Source organism: Mugil cephalus, chromosome 20 (genome assembly GCF_022458985.1).
Source record: "Mugil cephalus isolate CIBA_MC_2020 chromosome 20, CIBA_Mcephalus_1.1, whole genome shotgun sequence".
NCBI lineage: Eukaryota > Metazoa > Chordata > Actinopteri > Mugiliformes > Mugilidae > Mugil > Mugil cephalus.
Window position 1 is genome coordinate 20,448,618 of NC_061789.1, and position 17,436 is coordinate 20,466,053.

The following is a 17,436-nucleotide window of genomic DNA, read 5'->3' on the forward strand; positions in this document are numbered from 1 at the left end:
TGTTATTTTTTTTTTCTAATTTGTAATCGTGAAGCTGTTGTGCCTCCATCTTTACAGCAGGTGGCAAGCTGGTGTTATAACCAGGGGTTAATCACTGAGTGAGGACTCAAATGGTCAGTGCTTGGGTTTAACAAATGAGATGTGATTGATAGTAATTCAGCGCAGTTTGTATTCTATCCAGAGCACCACAAGACAAACCAGCAGCAGTCAATATTGTGCAAACATCGACTTGATCAGAAGGCCCTGCACCCAAGGGCACATAGTTTAGTTCATTGCCATGGATTTCTGTCTGGTTAAATCTAAACTGGTTAGTTATTAGTTGTATTGTTGTGTCAATTTTCATTCTTTTCATTCCAGAGGAACAAACAAAAAGCTAAATATGTGCGCTTAAATGTTAGTTTGAACAACAATAGGAGCTGTATGTAGGTCGCGTCGTGACGTGGGTGGGATGTGTTGAATATGCCGTGTGGAGCTGTCAGGTCAGGCGGATCGAACATACAGCTCCAGTCGGATCGATGCAAATTGGTTTAGTTTGTGGACACCAACGTGCGTAAAGTTAGACCCCAGACCGACCGGAAACAGCACGGCCTTTAACCAGGAATAAACGTTTCCCAAGTGGGCGGGACATGCACTTTACTTTGAAAATCCAAAGTTCAACCTTTCATTAATGGTGACATAAATGTAAATGGTTTTCAGAGCACTCAATAGCCACGGCAAGCTCCCACTGTGAAGTTTGTTGCGAGGTCGCCCGAGTCGTGCGTTTGTGTTCCCTCCTATTTCCACTTTGGTCCTACCTCGCTCTGGGACACTCTTGACTTTGATGAGAAACGTGTTCAACTAGCGGTTGGTCGGTCGGTCGGTCGGTTGGTTGTTGGGCTGCTGCTGCTGCTGTCAAACGTAAGGTAACATGGAGTTGTTGCAACGACGACGGACGGACTAAAAAGTTTGGGTTGAGTTCTCATCATTAGTCGAGCCGCTAAGAACAGAGGGGACCAGCTGCAGCTACGTCGGAACAAGTTGTCATTCTCCTATTCGGCTACAGACATGCAGAAGTTAAATTCTACCGGTACTCACGGCGACACGCTGCCCCGGGACGCTGAGCTCCAGTTGCGGTTGTCAGAGAGCGGAGGAGCCGGGGACGGAAGGGAGAACGGGAATCACTTGGTCCACCGGTCCGAGGAGGAGAGCTCGTTTTGCACCAAGAGGAAGATGCTGGTCGGTTTGGATGTAATATGCCTCTGTGTTGGTAAGAATAAGCTTAAATATTTAAGCTACCACTTAATTGTTTTGACACTTCAAATTAACAACAAGTCTTATTTAATACCCTCTACTATTATATCAGCTATTGGCCTAATTTTTAGGGAGACATTTGGTTTGGTTTATTTATTTTTATCACGCTTCAACTTTGCAGAAGAAACAGACTAAAAACGCAGGAGGGTGATTTGTAAAGTTAACGAGGCTGAAAATAGTTTTTCCAGAAGTCAAATAGTTGAGGGGGAAATAATAATAATAATAAATAAAAAAGGGTAGAAAACTGGAGCACGGTCCCTCCAGTGCACGTGGGGGCAGGAGGGTGGAAAGGACACGGGGGAAGCAGGGAGGGAGGAGGGGAAGGAGGGGGCCAGCTGGCAGCAGTGGAGTCGTCCCGGGAGTTCATCTGTTCCCATGGTAACATCAAAGTTCCCGGGAGAAGAACGTGGGAATCGGGATAAAAACATCCCGTGCTTGTGTTCTCGTGAAGATTACCTCTGATCGCTGAGCTCTCGAGCCCCAGCCCCAATGAAGAGGCTCAACGTTAGCAGCAAACGCCTGACCATGGCCGGCTGGAAGAGCGCTGGCCCGAATTCAATTAATATAACCCGCAGCTTTCACTAGGAGCACATCAGTAACGACGTGTGGACAGTAAGTGAGGGGCCACTCATATAAAGTGTGCTTCTTGTAATTACGTGGATGAGACCTGTGGATACCAGCTGAAGATGGCGTGAATAAGCTACTTGTGACAAGTCATGATTGTTTCACTAAGACTAAACCTAATAGCGCATACACCTATTAGGTCTCCCTGTAGGTCGCCCTTGTGCCTCCAAAACAGTTGTGAGTTATCAGAGAATGGACATGGGTCCTGGCAACGCAGTGTTGTTAGTGGGGTCTTCTGAGGCCTCTGTGGATCATCCCACAGATACTTAATCCATTGAATTTGGAGGCCAGGTCAAAACCCTGTGGTGTTCCTGTGTCAGGCTGTATCCTATTGAGGATGGCAGCTGCCATCAAGGAGTGTCACTGTTATGGTGTGTCTGGTCCGGTCTGGGTGGGCGGTACATGTTTTAGTAACAACCATAATGCAGGTTCAAAGGTTTCCCAGTGCGACATTGAATTGTTACTCATCTCTAAGATGGTCAATGTGAATCTGCTTCTCCCGTCAGTGTTTTAATTGCTGATTTATATATAATGCCAGTTTATTTTAGGTTCAACCAGTACTCAGCTTGCGGTTAATCCACAGAGCCATAACATCATCACATATAGCATGTGATAAGGTAAAACTGTAATTTTATTCAACATTGAACAGAATGGAGAAATATTATTATCTAAAATCATTATTCACCCAAGCCCCACTATTTGCATTAAGAGATACTGTAGGGCTGTTCAGTTCAAAATGCTGTAGGGGACATTGTTCTATGGTTGAAAGCGTAATGTAGCTCTCCCAAGAATACAGTGACCACAGAAATCTACATAGAGGAAAATGACCATGGTTTACTTTCAAATGTATCAAATGCATAGCTTTAAAAACTGGTAATCTTAGAATACTCCAGTGGAGTGCCAATCCCCCAGAATGTACACATATACATGTACAATGTACATGAGCAAATAGATGTAAGTGCTTTCCAACTCTACTCAGCCTTCATGGCTCTCTGTTCCACTTGTTTTTGTTTCTGAGAGTGAAACAAAAATTTTCAGGTTTCATGTCGTCATCCCACTGGATGGGTAGAGAGCACCAGTGTTGTGTGAGTAGTTTTTTGGACCGGTAGTAAATGCAAGAGAGGCAGAACCCGTCTAGGCGGACCAACAGGTCTCATGCGCACTGGCAGTTAAAAGTATAAGCATAAGTAGCTGGGCAAACAAAACAGCCGTGTAAGGTTGTCAGTTTCATTGCCATGTTATTCTTAACCCCCGCAGGTATGCTATTAGCTGATCACGCTACACATCTCAGCAGCTTTGTTCTGGGTTTAGGATATGGCTTGCAACGCAGTACCAACTTGGTTTCTCAAAAAAACTGCATGCTCTGACCCCTCTTATCTCTCTTGTGACTCGATAACAACCCGGATATTGAGTTAGACATTGAGTTAGTTTAATGAAATTTGTTGGACTTACTGTGAAGTTGAAGGTCACCAGTTACCTAAGTCCTAGTTTGTTCCATTGATTGGCTTCTGGAGCACTTTCAGTTTGAAATGTCTGAATACATCTACAATGTAGTTTAATGAAACCAAGGTTTACCTATGTAAAATGTACATGTACATACATGTACATGCAGTATGTGCAGTAATGAGAGCACAATACACAGTGCACTGTAATGTATTGTTGAACCAAGTGTTGCTAATGGTCAAGCGTATTAGCTGTTAGCTCATTTACAGATGCCCATCAGGCTGGCTGCATCTTGCCTCTTCTTGGGCTGATAGTCATCGTGGAAGTTATCAGCAGAGACCTGGCATTGATTCATATGTGGGCGTTTGGCAGTGAATGTCATCGCTGTTTGGAAAATAATTGGGCCCTTTGTAAAATCTTTCTCTCCTATCTCTGACTAACAAAAATTTCCCCTTCAAAAAATGCCATAATCTGATCCCCACAGACAGTTGACCCATCTGCATTATTCACCCTGTAAAGGGGCTCTTTCACTACTGTAACTGGAATTTTACCCTGGAGCATCCATCCTCATTATGTGATCAACTGAAGAGGCATTCCACAATGCCCTGAGGTTTGCACTATCTCTCCATGTGCTGAAGTGTTTACTTCACATTTAAAGTGGCCATCAAAAGTTAGCATGCCATGCTAATATAATGAACTTAAACCTGTTTGTGGAATGTTGGGATATTGAGGATATTAACAGAAGCTGTGACCCAGTTCACCTGATCTTATTCTTACTCAACACCCAGCTTACCTAACGTTGTAAGGCAGTGCTGTTTATGAGGTTGTTTGGACATGTACATGATAGATGCTTCACAAAGATGGATTGTTCTGGTTCAGCTCTGTGCCAGTAAATTTACCGTAGGCTGCAGGAGGCAAAATACTGGTATCTGTGTTAAACTGTGTGCATGCATTCCTGGGGGAACATTGGTGGGCGTTTCACTCAAAGAGTGCTGACAGCATCTTCGCCCTGTGGCTGCATGTAAATCCAGCGTCCAGCCACCCAGAGGTCAGGAGTTTTGAGGTGTTTGTCATTTCAGACGGGCGTGCTGGGGCAGGCCTTCTGGTTCGCACTGCTGCTTCTCTCCTACACAGGTGGTCCTCACCTGTTATCACCCCAGTAAAGTCAGTTATTTTCTCTTCTCGGGGTAATTGGGAAATAAATGGAAGACTCGGAACACTTGAAAGCTCACTATTAGTTTATACCGGAAAAGTCACAGTTGACTCTGAGGTTGAATGGAGGTTAAATACAACAAAAGTCAGTTCCACACATACCTGATATGCACAAAATGTTTGCCTAGCTTAAAATAAAACAAAGAAGTAAAAGAATGTGCAATACTCAGAAATGTATTTGGTTTATCTGCAAGCATGTAAATTATTCACTAAAGAGTAAAACTTTGAATAGAACAAGTTTTTACTGATAATAGAAAGAGAAAGCTGGGATCAAGTTGATTGCTGTTGTACATCTGGATGTGTTTTTTGTTCTAGACATGAAGCAGCTTGCCAGGACGAGATGGCTGGTATCTACCTAAGAAATCTGAATACTGAAAGGACTCCCTCTCTTCAGCTTATCTCTGCTTTAGGCCCCCTCTCTTTTTCTCCTCTTCAGACAAATGCTATTTTGGGCCTGGCATATACCGAGTGACTGTGTAACTGTGTCTTTTAATGTGTACATTAGTTTTAAGCAGGTGGCGGCTTTTAGGGATTTTGGTTGTGTTATTTTGGCAGAGAAAGTTGCCAAGTGAGTGAGAGAGCAAGAGAGCAACACGTCACAACTTGCTGGTGCGTATTAAATGGTCTGTAGTGTGTATGTGCATGTCTGTTTGTGCACGTGCGTATGAGTCATTTTGGCTGTTAATGCAGACACTCTACTACAGCTGCCATGTGCGTGTTGTTTGTTGACAAATTTGCCGGTCCTGTTTTGCTCCAAGTCATAGGCCCAACACTCTGAAGTTATGGAACACGTTGGCGTCGCTTTGCGGCTGACAGATGGAGAGCCATTAAAAAGGACTCAGTCGAATCTTTAGCGAGTGGAAAAAGTGATTTTGCGTACTCCCCCTCATTAGTGTATTAATGCATCTCCCTCCTATGTGACAGCACTGCAGACGTTCAGGAATCCATTAAGTGTCTCTTTGCCTAGACAGACCACATGGGCCCATCCACTGTACTTTGCTGTACGTCTTAAGTCACCCATTAGTCAGACCAGGTCTGAGAAATGTCTCCGATGCCTAAAGGCTGAGGGGCAAGTGAGAGCCTGAATGACTGAGCAGCCCCAGGGTGGGGGAGCAGAGTGAGATGTGAAAAGAGAGAAGGGTTGAGGATCTACTGTAGGGGTCAGAGGTCAGACCCATGGGCGCCTTAGGGATCGTATACACAGCTGTCTGTTTATGTCCTATAGAGGAAGTAATACTCAGAAAGGGATTGGAAAGGTTCAGACAGCAAATAGCTTTAAATGTACTTTTAATGAGACAGCTGCAATCTTCTACACGATGATGGTTCCATAAGTGCCCAGGGTGGTCCATAGGTATTAGTCGTAATGAGTGAATAACGATGTGTGCAGCACTCTAATCCTCTGTGCTCATTACCTGGAATGGGTCTGAAGAGGTTTACCATCAGACTATCTACCTGACTCTGAATACAGGCTGCAGTCTTGCCTTTTGCCTTTGCATCTGTCATAAATGACTAGCACTCTTTTGTTTGTCCCACTATAAGGTCACTTACACCGCACCTCTTGTTGCCATTGCATGGTTATCCATCATTGGGATCCCTTTATCATCTCAAGCCTCACTCTGAATTTGTTCCAACTGCACGTTCCCCTGCAAACCCAAACACTCTAGCCCTCAACTTTCCATACATGGAGTACTACCACAGTCAGGTTACTGCATGCTAAATAACTCCCCAGCAGTCTAGACCACAGGCCTGCGTTGTTCTCACATTTAAGACAGCTAGCCCTCTCCTCACCGTGCACGCCCTTACCTTCACACCACAGAAACCACCAGAGAACTCTTTGGAGGTGCCAAGGTATACCACAGAGGTGGGTCCTTTATGTTCCTGCTGAATCAGACAGACAAACAGACAAGCCACTTCAAACATCACCACTCATGCCCTGAGCTCCAGAGCCAGGCTCCAGGAAGAAGGGCAGTGAAGTGTGGAGAGAACAGAAGCAGCTGTGGGAAGCATGTCTCCACTGGCCAGTGGCAACAGTTAGAGAAGCGAGGGTAAGCAAGAGGTCTCCTGGTGCACTTGTGGAAGGTGAGGCAACTTAACACAGCTGGAACTACATGCTTACAAAGCCTTGGATTTTGGTTTACATGGTTACATAACCATATTGTTTTCCTTTTTTTCTGTGTGGGTTTATAGATTTAGTTCAATGAACCTTAGATAAATATTACCATTTTGCCAGCAAGGTATTTTGAGCAGCCTCGTTGTTTTTCTGTGGGCCTTTGTCTCTCAATGAGATGGATGGGTGATGACAAATGAAGAGGTGGGTGAACTCAAGAGGCTGTGTGGAGTTGAGCTGCAGCAGATGTTGATGATAGGAGATGCTTAACAAAGATCCAGGATTGGTTTGGCTTTGTGATGTCATCAGGGCAGACAAAACAGGTGAGTCTCCCAGAACAATGTGCAGCCAATTATGGAAACAGAAATGGGTGTTTGTCAATGCAGGAGGCTGACACTCGGTCTTTTCCCACCTGTCCCGTGCTTGGATCTGGCCACCAAGGAAGGACATTCTGCACTCACACTGAGTACTTTAACTGAGGTTGTTGCGGTCTATGACTGCCAATCATAATCACTGCTTTGTGTGTGTGTGTCTTTTCTTTTTGTGTACTTAAGTCTGTGTTACAAGGAATACAGTCTCTTCCCAGAAAGTAAAGACTTTTTTTATATCAAGTATAAAACAAGTATTTTACTGCTATTAAAATGTGCTGCCCAAACTGATTACAAAGCAAATCAAGGCTGGCTTATGGAGACAGCTTTGTGCGAGTTAAGTCATTGTACAATTACATTAGCCCACACAGTCCAACTGCAGACTGCTGTTTATGAGCATTTAAGGCAGGCCACCATGTTGCAGCTTGTAATGTCTTACCATGATTATTTTGCTTACGGTGATTAAAATTGCAACACTGTTCAATTCAGTTCACTAGCTTCTATTTTTTGGGAGCGTGACTTGAAGCTAAACAAGCCATTTAAAAATTTGGCCGTGAAACGCTGCTACATGCAAGCTGGTGAGGGGCCCAGTGAGGTTGGACCACACGCAAAAGGTGGTGCAGACCCCAGACTCAAACCCGACCTAAGCTGCCAGCCAGATGGACCTGCGTTGACAGGTCACTAATTGTCTGTCCTCCAGTTCTATCAAAGGGCAAATGTCGAATGAGGCCTGCATCATCTTCAAATATTATTGGGTGTAATGAAGCAGATGGCCACTACTGTGGCTTACATATAGCTCGAGGCTGTGTCATGCTAATCTATGAGCATGCACAGGCTTTTTGTCAGAGTGCAGCATCCACAGGAGATGAGCCTGTGATTGGGAATGAGCTGTTTGGTCTGATGCATGGCTTCAGAGCTGTTTGGTTTTGTATGGTTTACTAGCTCCACCATGGGTTGTTTAGTTGTACATAATTGTTTTCCCCCAGGTGCTAGTGGCTTATTTTGTGGTTTGTTTGGTTGTCTGTTAGTTTATGTGGCTTAGAGTTTGGTTTGTTTGCATCCAAGTGTGGTTTTTATGTGTATGTGAGTGTTCAGTGTGAATGTGTGGTGGGGGTATTCTGCTGGTTGAGGCGGGGTCGTGTTTACAGAGCGGGTCCCAGCAGAGCCCAGATCTCTGACCCTCACATTCCAGAACCACCGCTAATCGCCTCCGTCTGCTGTTCTTCATAGAAACCCTCGCTGCATCTCTTTTGGCTCCATCTTTGCAGTTTTCTCTCACCCTGGTATTACCACCCTCACCCCCAACAATGTCAATTTATTCCCTCCCAACCGTGCATTTTAACCTAGTTTTTAGTCGGATAGTGTATTGATCAGCTCAGCTTATGAAATGTGATGTCAAATCTTGTCAATAAACAACTGTCCTTTGCCCTGTTTTCGTTAATCACTTTCTCCATAGACTCACATAGACTTTTTTTCTTGCTTTTGGTTGTTGTTTTTCTGCTTTCACAGTGAGCTCATTCTGGGCTGTGGTCATAGATGTGTAAATTAGAACCAGAAGAGTTTCTCAGAGTGAGGCACATATCCCCACTTCTCTTTCCCCCTCCTTCTTCCCTCCCTCTCCCTCCCTCCCTCCCTGTTCTTTCTTTCTGTCCCTTTTGACTATTTGAAAGCATTCCTGCTTTGAATGTTGGGCGACCCACTCCTGCCTCCTTCTAGGTCCCCACGCACTTCATGCTGGCCCAGCTCTCCTTTAAGCATGTCTTGGCCAGGTGCAGAAGTTTGCTCACAGCTGCCTGACAGATGATGTGAGGGTCTCAGGAGTGTTTTTGTGTCTTGTTGTGAAAACATTTTTGAATGTAGTTGCAGAGCACAGAGGTTGACTGTGACAAAGGAGCTTACGATTTGTGTGTGATTGTGCGGATGCAAAATAACGCTACATGTGGGTTTGCAGTGTGTTTGCATATTCAGTGTTCTTTATTATTTATGAAGCATTAGTATGTTGCAGCAACAGAACAGCTGCAGCACTCTATGTAGTGCTGAGTAAAAGGGTGGCTACGCAAGCCACCGGTATTGGCAGGCATGATGTAATAAAATATACATCTGTCTGGCTCAGCACTTGATGCATCCTGTTAGGCCATATGCCTTGAAAATGATCTCTTAAGAAGTCAGTGATCCTGCTGTAACTGCGGAGTTCTTGTACCGTAATGGAGACTGCATCCATTACCGCTCTGTCAGTGCATACTGATTATTGACAGAGGACTGGCAATACTGTGGAATATCATCACGATGCAGAGAACGTCTGTTAAGGGATGAAATGGAAAATGAAGAACCTCTAAAATGCTGCAAAATGTGCCACAGAATTAGAACTTTAAATACTTTGTGTGTAGTATTTATTAACATAAAACCACCCCAATATATATGTATACATATTACATGTATGACATGTTTTTATAGTTGCCCATTAAGTCGGATTCGTATGAAATGATTGTGACAATGTGACTTGTGTCAATAGTTCTAAAATATATGACAATTTAATTCTGGACAATAATGCATGACTGCAGCTGAATGCAGTGTGTTGTGTAATATCTGTCCACACCCAGCAAGTTTGAGCCAGCAGTGAACCAGACCAGGATACCAGGATCCCTGTATGTCTCTGCTTGCAGATAAGATTTTGATTAAGGCATTCAGAAACATGCCTTTTATGCAGGTGCAAAAAAATCAGGAGAACCCTATGAAGGACATTCATTTTACATGAACACACACAAAGTATTTCTCTAATATTTCAGAAATCTCAACTACTACAAATTCAGATGAGAGTCATTTAAAGCCAGCAGTCTTGCTGTTCCCAAAGGTATTTAATGTAGCCAACTTGAAGTACTCCTTCCTTTATGATGTAGTCCTCTATAGAGACCACAGGACCAGTGTCCCCAAATCCTGCATTATTCAATACACAATTATTTCCTTTATGTCACCTAATAAACTCCCATCAGAACTTTAAATTAAAGGTGAATGCATGAAGATGTGTGATGTGAGCCGCCTGTGGACGTGGCAACTGAATGAGACGAGTGAGAGATCAGGGTCAGATGAGAGGTGTTTCCTATCTCTCCCTCTCTCTCTTTGTTGGCGTCACAGCCTGTGCTATCTGTCCTCGGTGCGTTTCCCTCTCGCCTTCCCTCCCCGACTTCCTTGACATCTCCTGAAAAGTGGGACTGTTGTTGTCTATGTTTTGTCTTTGTATTGGCCTGACTTTGACTATGGGAATTCATCAGCGCACTCTTGTGACTGTAGCGTGACTTTTTAATCCAGACTGATTGACTGTGTCTGACTACGTCTGCGCATGTTTCCTCCGCTGACCTTGAATTTATAGAAAGGTATGAGTGTTTTTATTTGTGGACTGAATGGCTGTAGCACACAATGGCACACAATAGCTCAGTTTGAAGAAAACCAATGCGGAAGCCGGTATCCTCAAATATCCAGGAGGACATAAGCCAGGTATTAATTTCCTGCCCTTTGTCAGGCACAAGTTGTTGATTTGTCGTGATTAAAGACGTGTTCTAAGCCATTGTTTGTAGTATGTTCGAGTGTGTATTTTTGTGCTGTTCCTTTTGGCCGGATTTTAAACGTGTATCCTGTGCACTACTCAGTCACGTAGTCTGAGAGATTCCCTGGCAGGAGCAGTGTTTGAGCCTGGGTGCGTTCCAGCCAACCAGCAGGCCTGGGATGACAGGGAGAGGCACAGAGGTTAATGATTAGTCCCATGTTCTTGCTGCATTCCATGGGGTGACAAGAGGACATGGGATAAGGGACAGAGAAATGGAGCATGCTGGGCAAGTCTTTCGGGGCCGTTGCCCTTTATTTTGAAGTGCAGTGCTCAATAAAAGCCGTGCAGCTCAGCCTTCGTTTGTCGAGGTACAAGCACCATCTCCCTTCTTATCATTAAAATGTTGTGCAACTTTTTTTCCCAATGAACTTTCACCAGGAGGTTTGTTTGCTTAAGCGAGTCAGGCCTTGACTCATTACTGATAGAGTCCTAATAATTAGTGACCAGAAGGAAGTAGTGTGGGACATTCATTACTGTAAATTACCATGGATTAAACTGTAAACTGCTGCTTTTTACTGGATCAAAGTGTCATTGTTAGATTACCTTGTCCTTTGGACTGTGACTTTATTTTCCTCTTAACACACTGAAATGTTTTGTGCAACATGCTCTCTTGGTATCTCCTGTCTGTCAGTCAACCCTTCTCCTTCTCAGTGCTTCAGTGGTGGAGTTAAACACATTATTAGTGTGGTTTCCTTGATCGCCAGGTAATCTGGAATTTGACTTCACCACCCAGCCATCCCTATTTTGTGGCGTCTTGTGCCTTTTGCCCGTGAGACGGGAGAACTCCACTTTCATGAATGCCAACAGTATCAGCTATGTCTTTATCTTGATGTGTCTGTCTCTCTCTTCTTGTGATCCTCGTTGCATAGACCACATCACAGACATTCATCAAGCCATCTTTTGTTTTCTGTCTGCCCCCTCCCCTCTCTCCCACATTTCATCAGCCTCAATCCCATTTTTTGCATGTGAGCTGAAGGCAGTGACTCCGTACCGGCGGGGCTTTTTCTGTGGAGACTCAAGCATCACCTATCCCTACGTGGCTAGAGAGGCCATCCCTGACAGCCTGCTTATCGCTGGTGGCATAGCCATCACCGGCCTCACAGTAAGTTATACGTTAAAATATCTCTTCGATAAGGTGGAATAGAGCATGTGCTCACATTAAATTAAAAATTTCACATTGCTAGTATGTTGACTAATTTCTCTTTCTGTCTTATTTCCTTCGCAGATCGCATTGGGCGAATGCTACAGGGTGCGCTTTCGAGGCGTAAACTCGCGGGCTTTTGTCCGAAACCACTACGTGTCGTGTCTGTACAAGGAACTGGGAAGCTTCCTGTTTGGTTGTTGCGTCGGTCAGTCTCTTACGAACATGGCTAAGCTGAGTGTAGGACGCCTTCGACCCAACTTCCTGTCCGTCTGTAACGTCACCTATGAGTCCATTAAGTGCGTTGCTGGCAACTACGTGTCCCAGGTCACGTGCCGGCAGCCCAACCATAAGATGGTGGAGGAGGCAAGGTGTGTGGTTTGTGTGCATGTTTGTTTATTTTACTTGTTCACCTTAACCCGTGGAGTTAATATGTAACCTTCATGGTCTTTTTTTGGTCTTCTCTTTCAGAAAGTCATTTTTTTCTGGCCATGCTTCTTTCGCAATGTACACCATGCTCTATCTGGCAGTAAGTCACCTCTGCTTCACAAACACTGACACACAAACGTGACCTTCACATTCACCTGAGCTCATGTTGTGTAATTACAGTATTAGCCACTGTGTTTACAGAGCTGGGGGAATATTACAACTATCACCTCTTTTTCAGTTATTAAAGACAAAGCCAATCCCTAGAGGACAAGAACACTGTGTGCATCTATTAACTAAACTGATTAAACACACAAACACACAACGAGACATGTCCTGCTAAATAAATTCACACTTCCTCATCGTGAGCGGGCCGATTGTTGAGAGCAGCTATTCTCCACAGGCATCCTGCCTCAAATTGAATGAACTAGTGAGACAGAGCGATAGACAGGAGGGGACGGGGAGGGTGTGGGTGAGGGAGAATGTTTTCCACAGGGAACATGAACAGATGAAGAGAGTCCACAGACAGAGGAGGCCTTGTTGTGGGTCTTATTTAGGGGAGGGGGCGGCTGGCTGAATATGCCTGCTGAGAGATCGACAGGCTTCTTTCAGCAATGGACACCCACTCGACCCCCCCCCCAGCCTCCCCCATTCTTCATCTCTCTCTTTCTCTGCCATTGAACCGCCCAGCAGCCATGGGTACATTGTGAGAGAGAATAGTTAGAGGGAAACAAAAGCACATAATTGTCCAGTGTTTTTTTTTTGTTTGTTTTTTTTTTTTAGTCCAGAAAGGTTTACAGTTCACATGTATTCCCCATAATGAACCCTTTATTAAGCAGATCTCCTAGTAGTTTGATACAGCTGGATTTTTAGTTATCCAGAGAGGCAAAAAGAAAACCAAAACCTCTTCTGTCTAAGCGAATGCAAAAGCTCCTTCCTGACTGTCCTTTCTGGGGACTAAAATATGTATGGTGGGATTGAAAAAGCGAAAACAAGACTTGATAAAAAAAAACAAAAAAAACAAGGGCCTCACTTTTTGTTACCCCTAGTTTTTCTGCTGTCTTTCACCATTGTTTCTCCATACACACACTGCAGGCAGGAATAAGCAAGCCTCACACTTTGGTTTGTTACTTGATAACGTTTAAAAAGACTACCTGGAGAGAATGTGTCAAACCTGTAGCTACACGCCACCTGAACGCCGGCCAGCTGCTAGCGTATGAGCAGGAATCAACACACCTGCTCTCGGCTCTTGGGATAGGAGAAGAAGAGAAAGGGCGGGATGTGGGTCAGCTTCACCGTAGGAATGTAGGCCACAAGCTCCCCAGTTGGTGGCGGGCCCAGACAGAACTCCCGCCACCTCCTGTAACCTAAACTACACACTATCAGCTGTTTACTTCAGAGCTGATAGAGGAAAATAAATAGTGTTTAGTGTAATCTTAATAAGATGGTGGGTGTCTATATTTCACTTAAAGGACACTAGCCTGGTTTAGAACTTGACTCATTAGACTCATTTGCTTATAGGTCATACACACAAATTAATATATTCACTTGTCGCTAGTGACTATAAAAGCAATATTTCTCTTCTTCTTTGCAGTTCTATCTTCAAGCCCGGTTATCGTGGCGAGGAGCTCGGCTATTGCGTCCACTCATACAGTTCCTCTTAGTGATGATTGCCATCTACACCGGCCTGAGCCGCATCTCTGACTACCGCCACCACCCCACTGACGTCCTCACAGGCTTCGTCCAAGGAGGGCTCACCGCGTATTGGGTGGTATGCTGGACGTCGCTTCTAATCTTGGTTATCAGTTTGTTCATGGGATCTGTTGCTGTGTGCTCTCTGTTGACTGAGTTACCTTTATCCTTACGCTCACTCCTTCATTTTCCTCCCTATAATCTCTCGTGATGTTTGACAGCAAGTGTGGTTTGTGTATATTTCCTGACGCGTTGTTTCGTCTGTGCCTGCAGGCCTTCTACATCTCTTCCATGTTTAAGCCCTGCGCCCGTCCAGACCTGTCTCCGACTACTCTGTCCCTCGAGAGCCCGCTATCCAGCCAGCAGACTGTCTGTTAGCTGGTGCTTGCGATCGTTCCACGAATGAAGATGGACTGCAATAATATAGGGAGAATGACAGATAGCACAAGCTGAGAAGCAGGGAGAACTATCATTTGTAAGTAAGGGAATCATTTCAAGAGAAACACATGCTTCCACTTCTGGACATATAAAGACACATACAAACATACATCTAACACGTTTAGAAATATAAAAAGCACATTTGACTGCAAGTCAAACCCGTCCAGTGAAAAGAACTGCATAGCAATAATCTTTTTTCTATCTACTGTATATACTGCATAGTATATATTGTATTCTTCAAGAGGATTTTTAGAAGCTGCTAATGTTTAAAGTTGCCAGTTTGAACTTTTTTGGGGAATGGGGGCCTTTGGTGAGTGCATTCAGTCTCCAGGCAGAACTCATCGCTCTTAGCACATGACTAAGAGATGAATAAATGATGTGTTCTCAGCTTGGAAAACATCACCCAGCATGTGTGAACCAAGACCATCAGACCTCATGTGTAAACAGAGCTCTGTACAAAGTGAGAGGACTGGCAGTGATGAGGATCAGGCACCGGCTCCAACTTCTAACCATCTTTACTTTCAGCGCCGGATGTGCTACCATGCTAATCAGACTGCCCCGTGACTAAACAATAACCTGTACGTACGCAAAGAAAAGAAATGTTGTGCTGTTAAACAATCTTATCTTTATTATTTGATTATCTAAGGCAGTGACAGGGAGGGATCTGACCAGGTTACCTCCCTTCCCCTTTTTCTGTTCTAACCACTTTGACTGTGTCTCAGAGGGGGAGGTTTGACTGAATTTTATAATATATGTTGCCCCTGGACTCCAATCTCTGAGCTGCACCTTGATTTATGCCACTCAGACAGGATATATGTGGCTGCGACCCCAGCAGTCCTCCTGTGCAACTTTATTAATAGCACTTGAACATAGATAGTGGAAACTTCTAACTATAATCAATATTATATATTTTATCACAAGTTGGATTAATCAGTGTTTATTTTGTAAATGTCAGACTCATACACTATATTTGTTTAGTAAATTTTTTTTGTTTTTTTTGAATGATAATTATTCAAGCTGAATGTAAATAGCATTTTATGTCATTTTATAAACCACACAGAAATTTCAAAAGTATTAGTTCAAGTTTTGGACAGCTTTTACGTGTAAGTGTTTGTATTTACGTCCGTGTTGGTCAGGTACGGAGAGCTGCTCTCGTGCCTGTTGTAACCACTAGACTGAGCCACAGATATTATCAGAAAGCTATATTTTTTTGTGTGTTCCCAGTAATTGTTATGTGTTTTGTCTGTGAATGCCGCGACGGCAGAAATAACCACTGTACTCAAAAAAACCAAACCATTAAAATGAATGTTGAATATTTTTAACTACCTTTGTCTTCTGCTGCTTTAATCATCAACTCACTAACACGTAATGACACATCCGTCTTAATCTCAGTATTTATGTCGCTTTGATTGTCTCTTGCTACGGAGAAGCCCCGTCTGTAAATAATTCATTCAGTAACTTTACAGCCTATCATTTTTTAACTCACAGGATACAAGCCACCCTTAGAAAGTAAGTAATCTAAGGTGAAACAAAACATCGTTAAAGTGATAAGCGATTTAAACATCGTTCTACTCCAGTGCTCTCCTCTCTAGTATCCTCCATCTTGGCTCTCTCCCCTCTGCCCCTTCCCTGCACTCAGGCCTTTTCAAGTGCAGTGGAGCATGGTGCACTGTTTCAGGGGGTTATGCTACCATGGAGATGTTTAGCCAGATACAGATTGTGGTGTCTCAGGCATTTTCTTTCGTTTCTTTTTTTTCTGTCTCTTTTCAATCCACTTCCAAAGGGAGAGCTTAGTATAGGGGCTGTGCGACGGTAAGGTAGTGGTATGCAGGAAAGAGATCCAGTAATGAAGCGAAGGTGTTACAGAACAATTAGTAGAAGAGATGAGACGCCAGGGAGGGAAGGAATGTGATCCCTTTTGTTTCACAATACTGTACGTAACTAAGGAGACAAATTTAATTTCTCAGGAATGTCAATGCCTGTGCTTGTGTGACAGGTTCTTGTCTGTCCTTGTGTGCCTCACTGCTTGTTATTGTATTTAGGTGTGTGTGACTGAGCTACGCCAAAAGGAAGGCTCCACTGAGCTGAGCTTATGCACCCCGTCAAACGTGACATCTCGTTTACGCTGTGACTGGCGCGCTCCTCACTAACCCTTTAGCCCTGGTGAATAGGAGTCAACAAGCACAGGCAGATTTTGTATGTTCAGATTACCAGGGTCCGGTCAGAAGGGCCTCACTATTTACACTGCTGTGATTGAGCACACAGTGGGAACAGTAGCCCGACGCTGAGGTCATTTAGAACAGGGAGTATTTGAACCCTAATCTCAACAGGTGAAAGTCATTACTGTCCACATGCTTCACCGTCAAAGAAAATCCAAGCCAGGTTCTCCCTCTTCCTCACGCCTAACTTCCTCAAATTCCTTGATAAGATTATGATTTTTCTCTTTTATTTATTTTTTTCAAGTTGGTCAGGTGCAACAATATCAGGCCGGATGCTGGAGCCGATTCAAATCAATATACAGATAAGAGTTCAGTGGAAGGCATGTGGCCCCCTGTGAGGAAAGGACTCTTCATGATAGCATCTTCAAGGCATTTGCAGATCCTCCAACTTTCATTTACAAAACTTAGTCCATGCTTTAAGTAGTGAAAAACCTTGAGATGTAAAACACTGCTTTCCACAGCCCTTACTTAATTCAGTCTATCTTTATTTACTGCCAGGGAAAAAGTCCTTAAGACTATAAATTGATTTAACTGTGAAAGAGGAAAAGAAATTTCCTTGCACGCAAATTTTGGTTAAGCAAGAGATTTTTACCCTGGCTCTCCAAGGCATTACAGAATTGGTCTCTGGAACTCTGCTGGTCTCTTATTCACCTATAGTCCAATTCTTAATAGATTTAAAAAGGATTAATGGGCTCTTTAGTATGCTCAAGTTCAGGGCTACTCCCACAGTCTCCCTGCCATGCTTTTTTTTTTTAAACAAAATCTCCTATAGTAAAGAATAGTCAACGCATTAGCTGCAGACAATAGGACTGCAAGCGTGTCCTGAAATGAAAAACGCCGGATTGCATTCTGTTTGGTTTCTTTCTCCCTTTGTT

At 43.8% G+C, this 17,436-nt stretch overlaps 1 protein-coding gene across 1 annotated transcript; it reads left to right on the forward strand.

The window, feature by feature from the left end:
- The first annotated feature begins 641 nt into the window (after nt 1-641).
- Nucleotides 642-15,664, forward strand: ppap2d (phosphatidic acid phosphatase type 2D). The gene is made up of 6 exons (XM_047572133.1): nt 642-1,246; nt 11,590-11,747; nt 11,871-12,157; nt 12,258-12,315; nt 13,807-13,983; nt 14,178-15,664. The coding sequence occupies exons 1-6, from the start codon at nt 1,045-1,047 to the stop codon at nt 14,280-14,282; spliced, it is 987 nt and encodes a 328-aa protein (XP_047428089.1). The 5' UTR covers nt 642-1,044; the 3' UTR covers nt 14,283-15,664.
- Nucleotides 15,665-17,436: the final 1,772 nt, after the last annotated feature.

Coding starts and splice junctions, on each gene's coding strand:
- ppap2d (XM_047572133.1), top strand. CDS start 1,045: ATGCAGAAGTTAAATTCTACCGGTACTCACGGCGACACGCTGCCCCGG. Junction 1,247..11,589: donor TGTAATATGCCTCTGTGTTG/GTAAGAATAAGC, acceptor ACATTTCATCAG/CCTCAATCCCATTTTTTGCA. Junction 12,316..13,806: donor ACACCATGCTCTATCTGGCA/GTAAGTCACCTC, acceptor TCTTCTTTGCAG/TTCTATCTTCAAGCCCGGTT.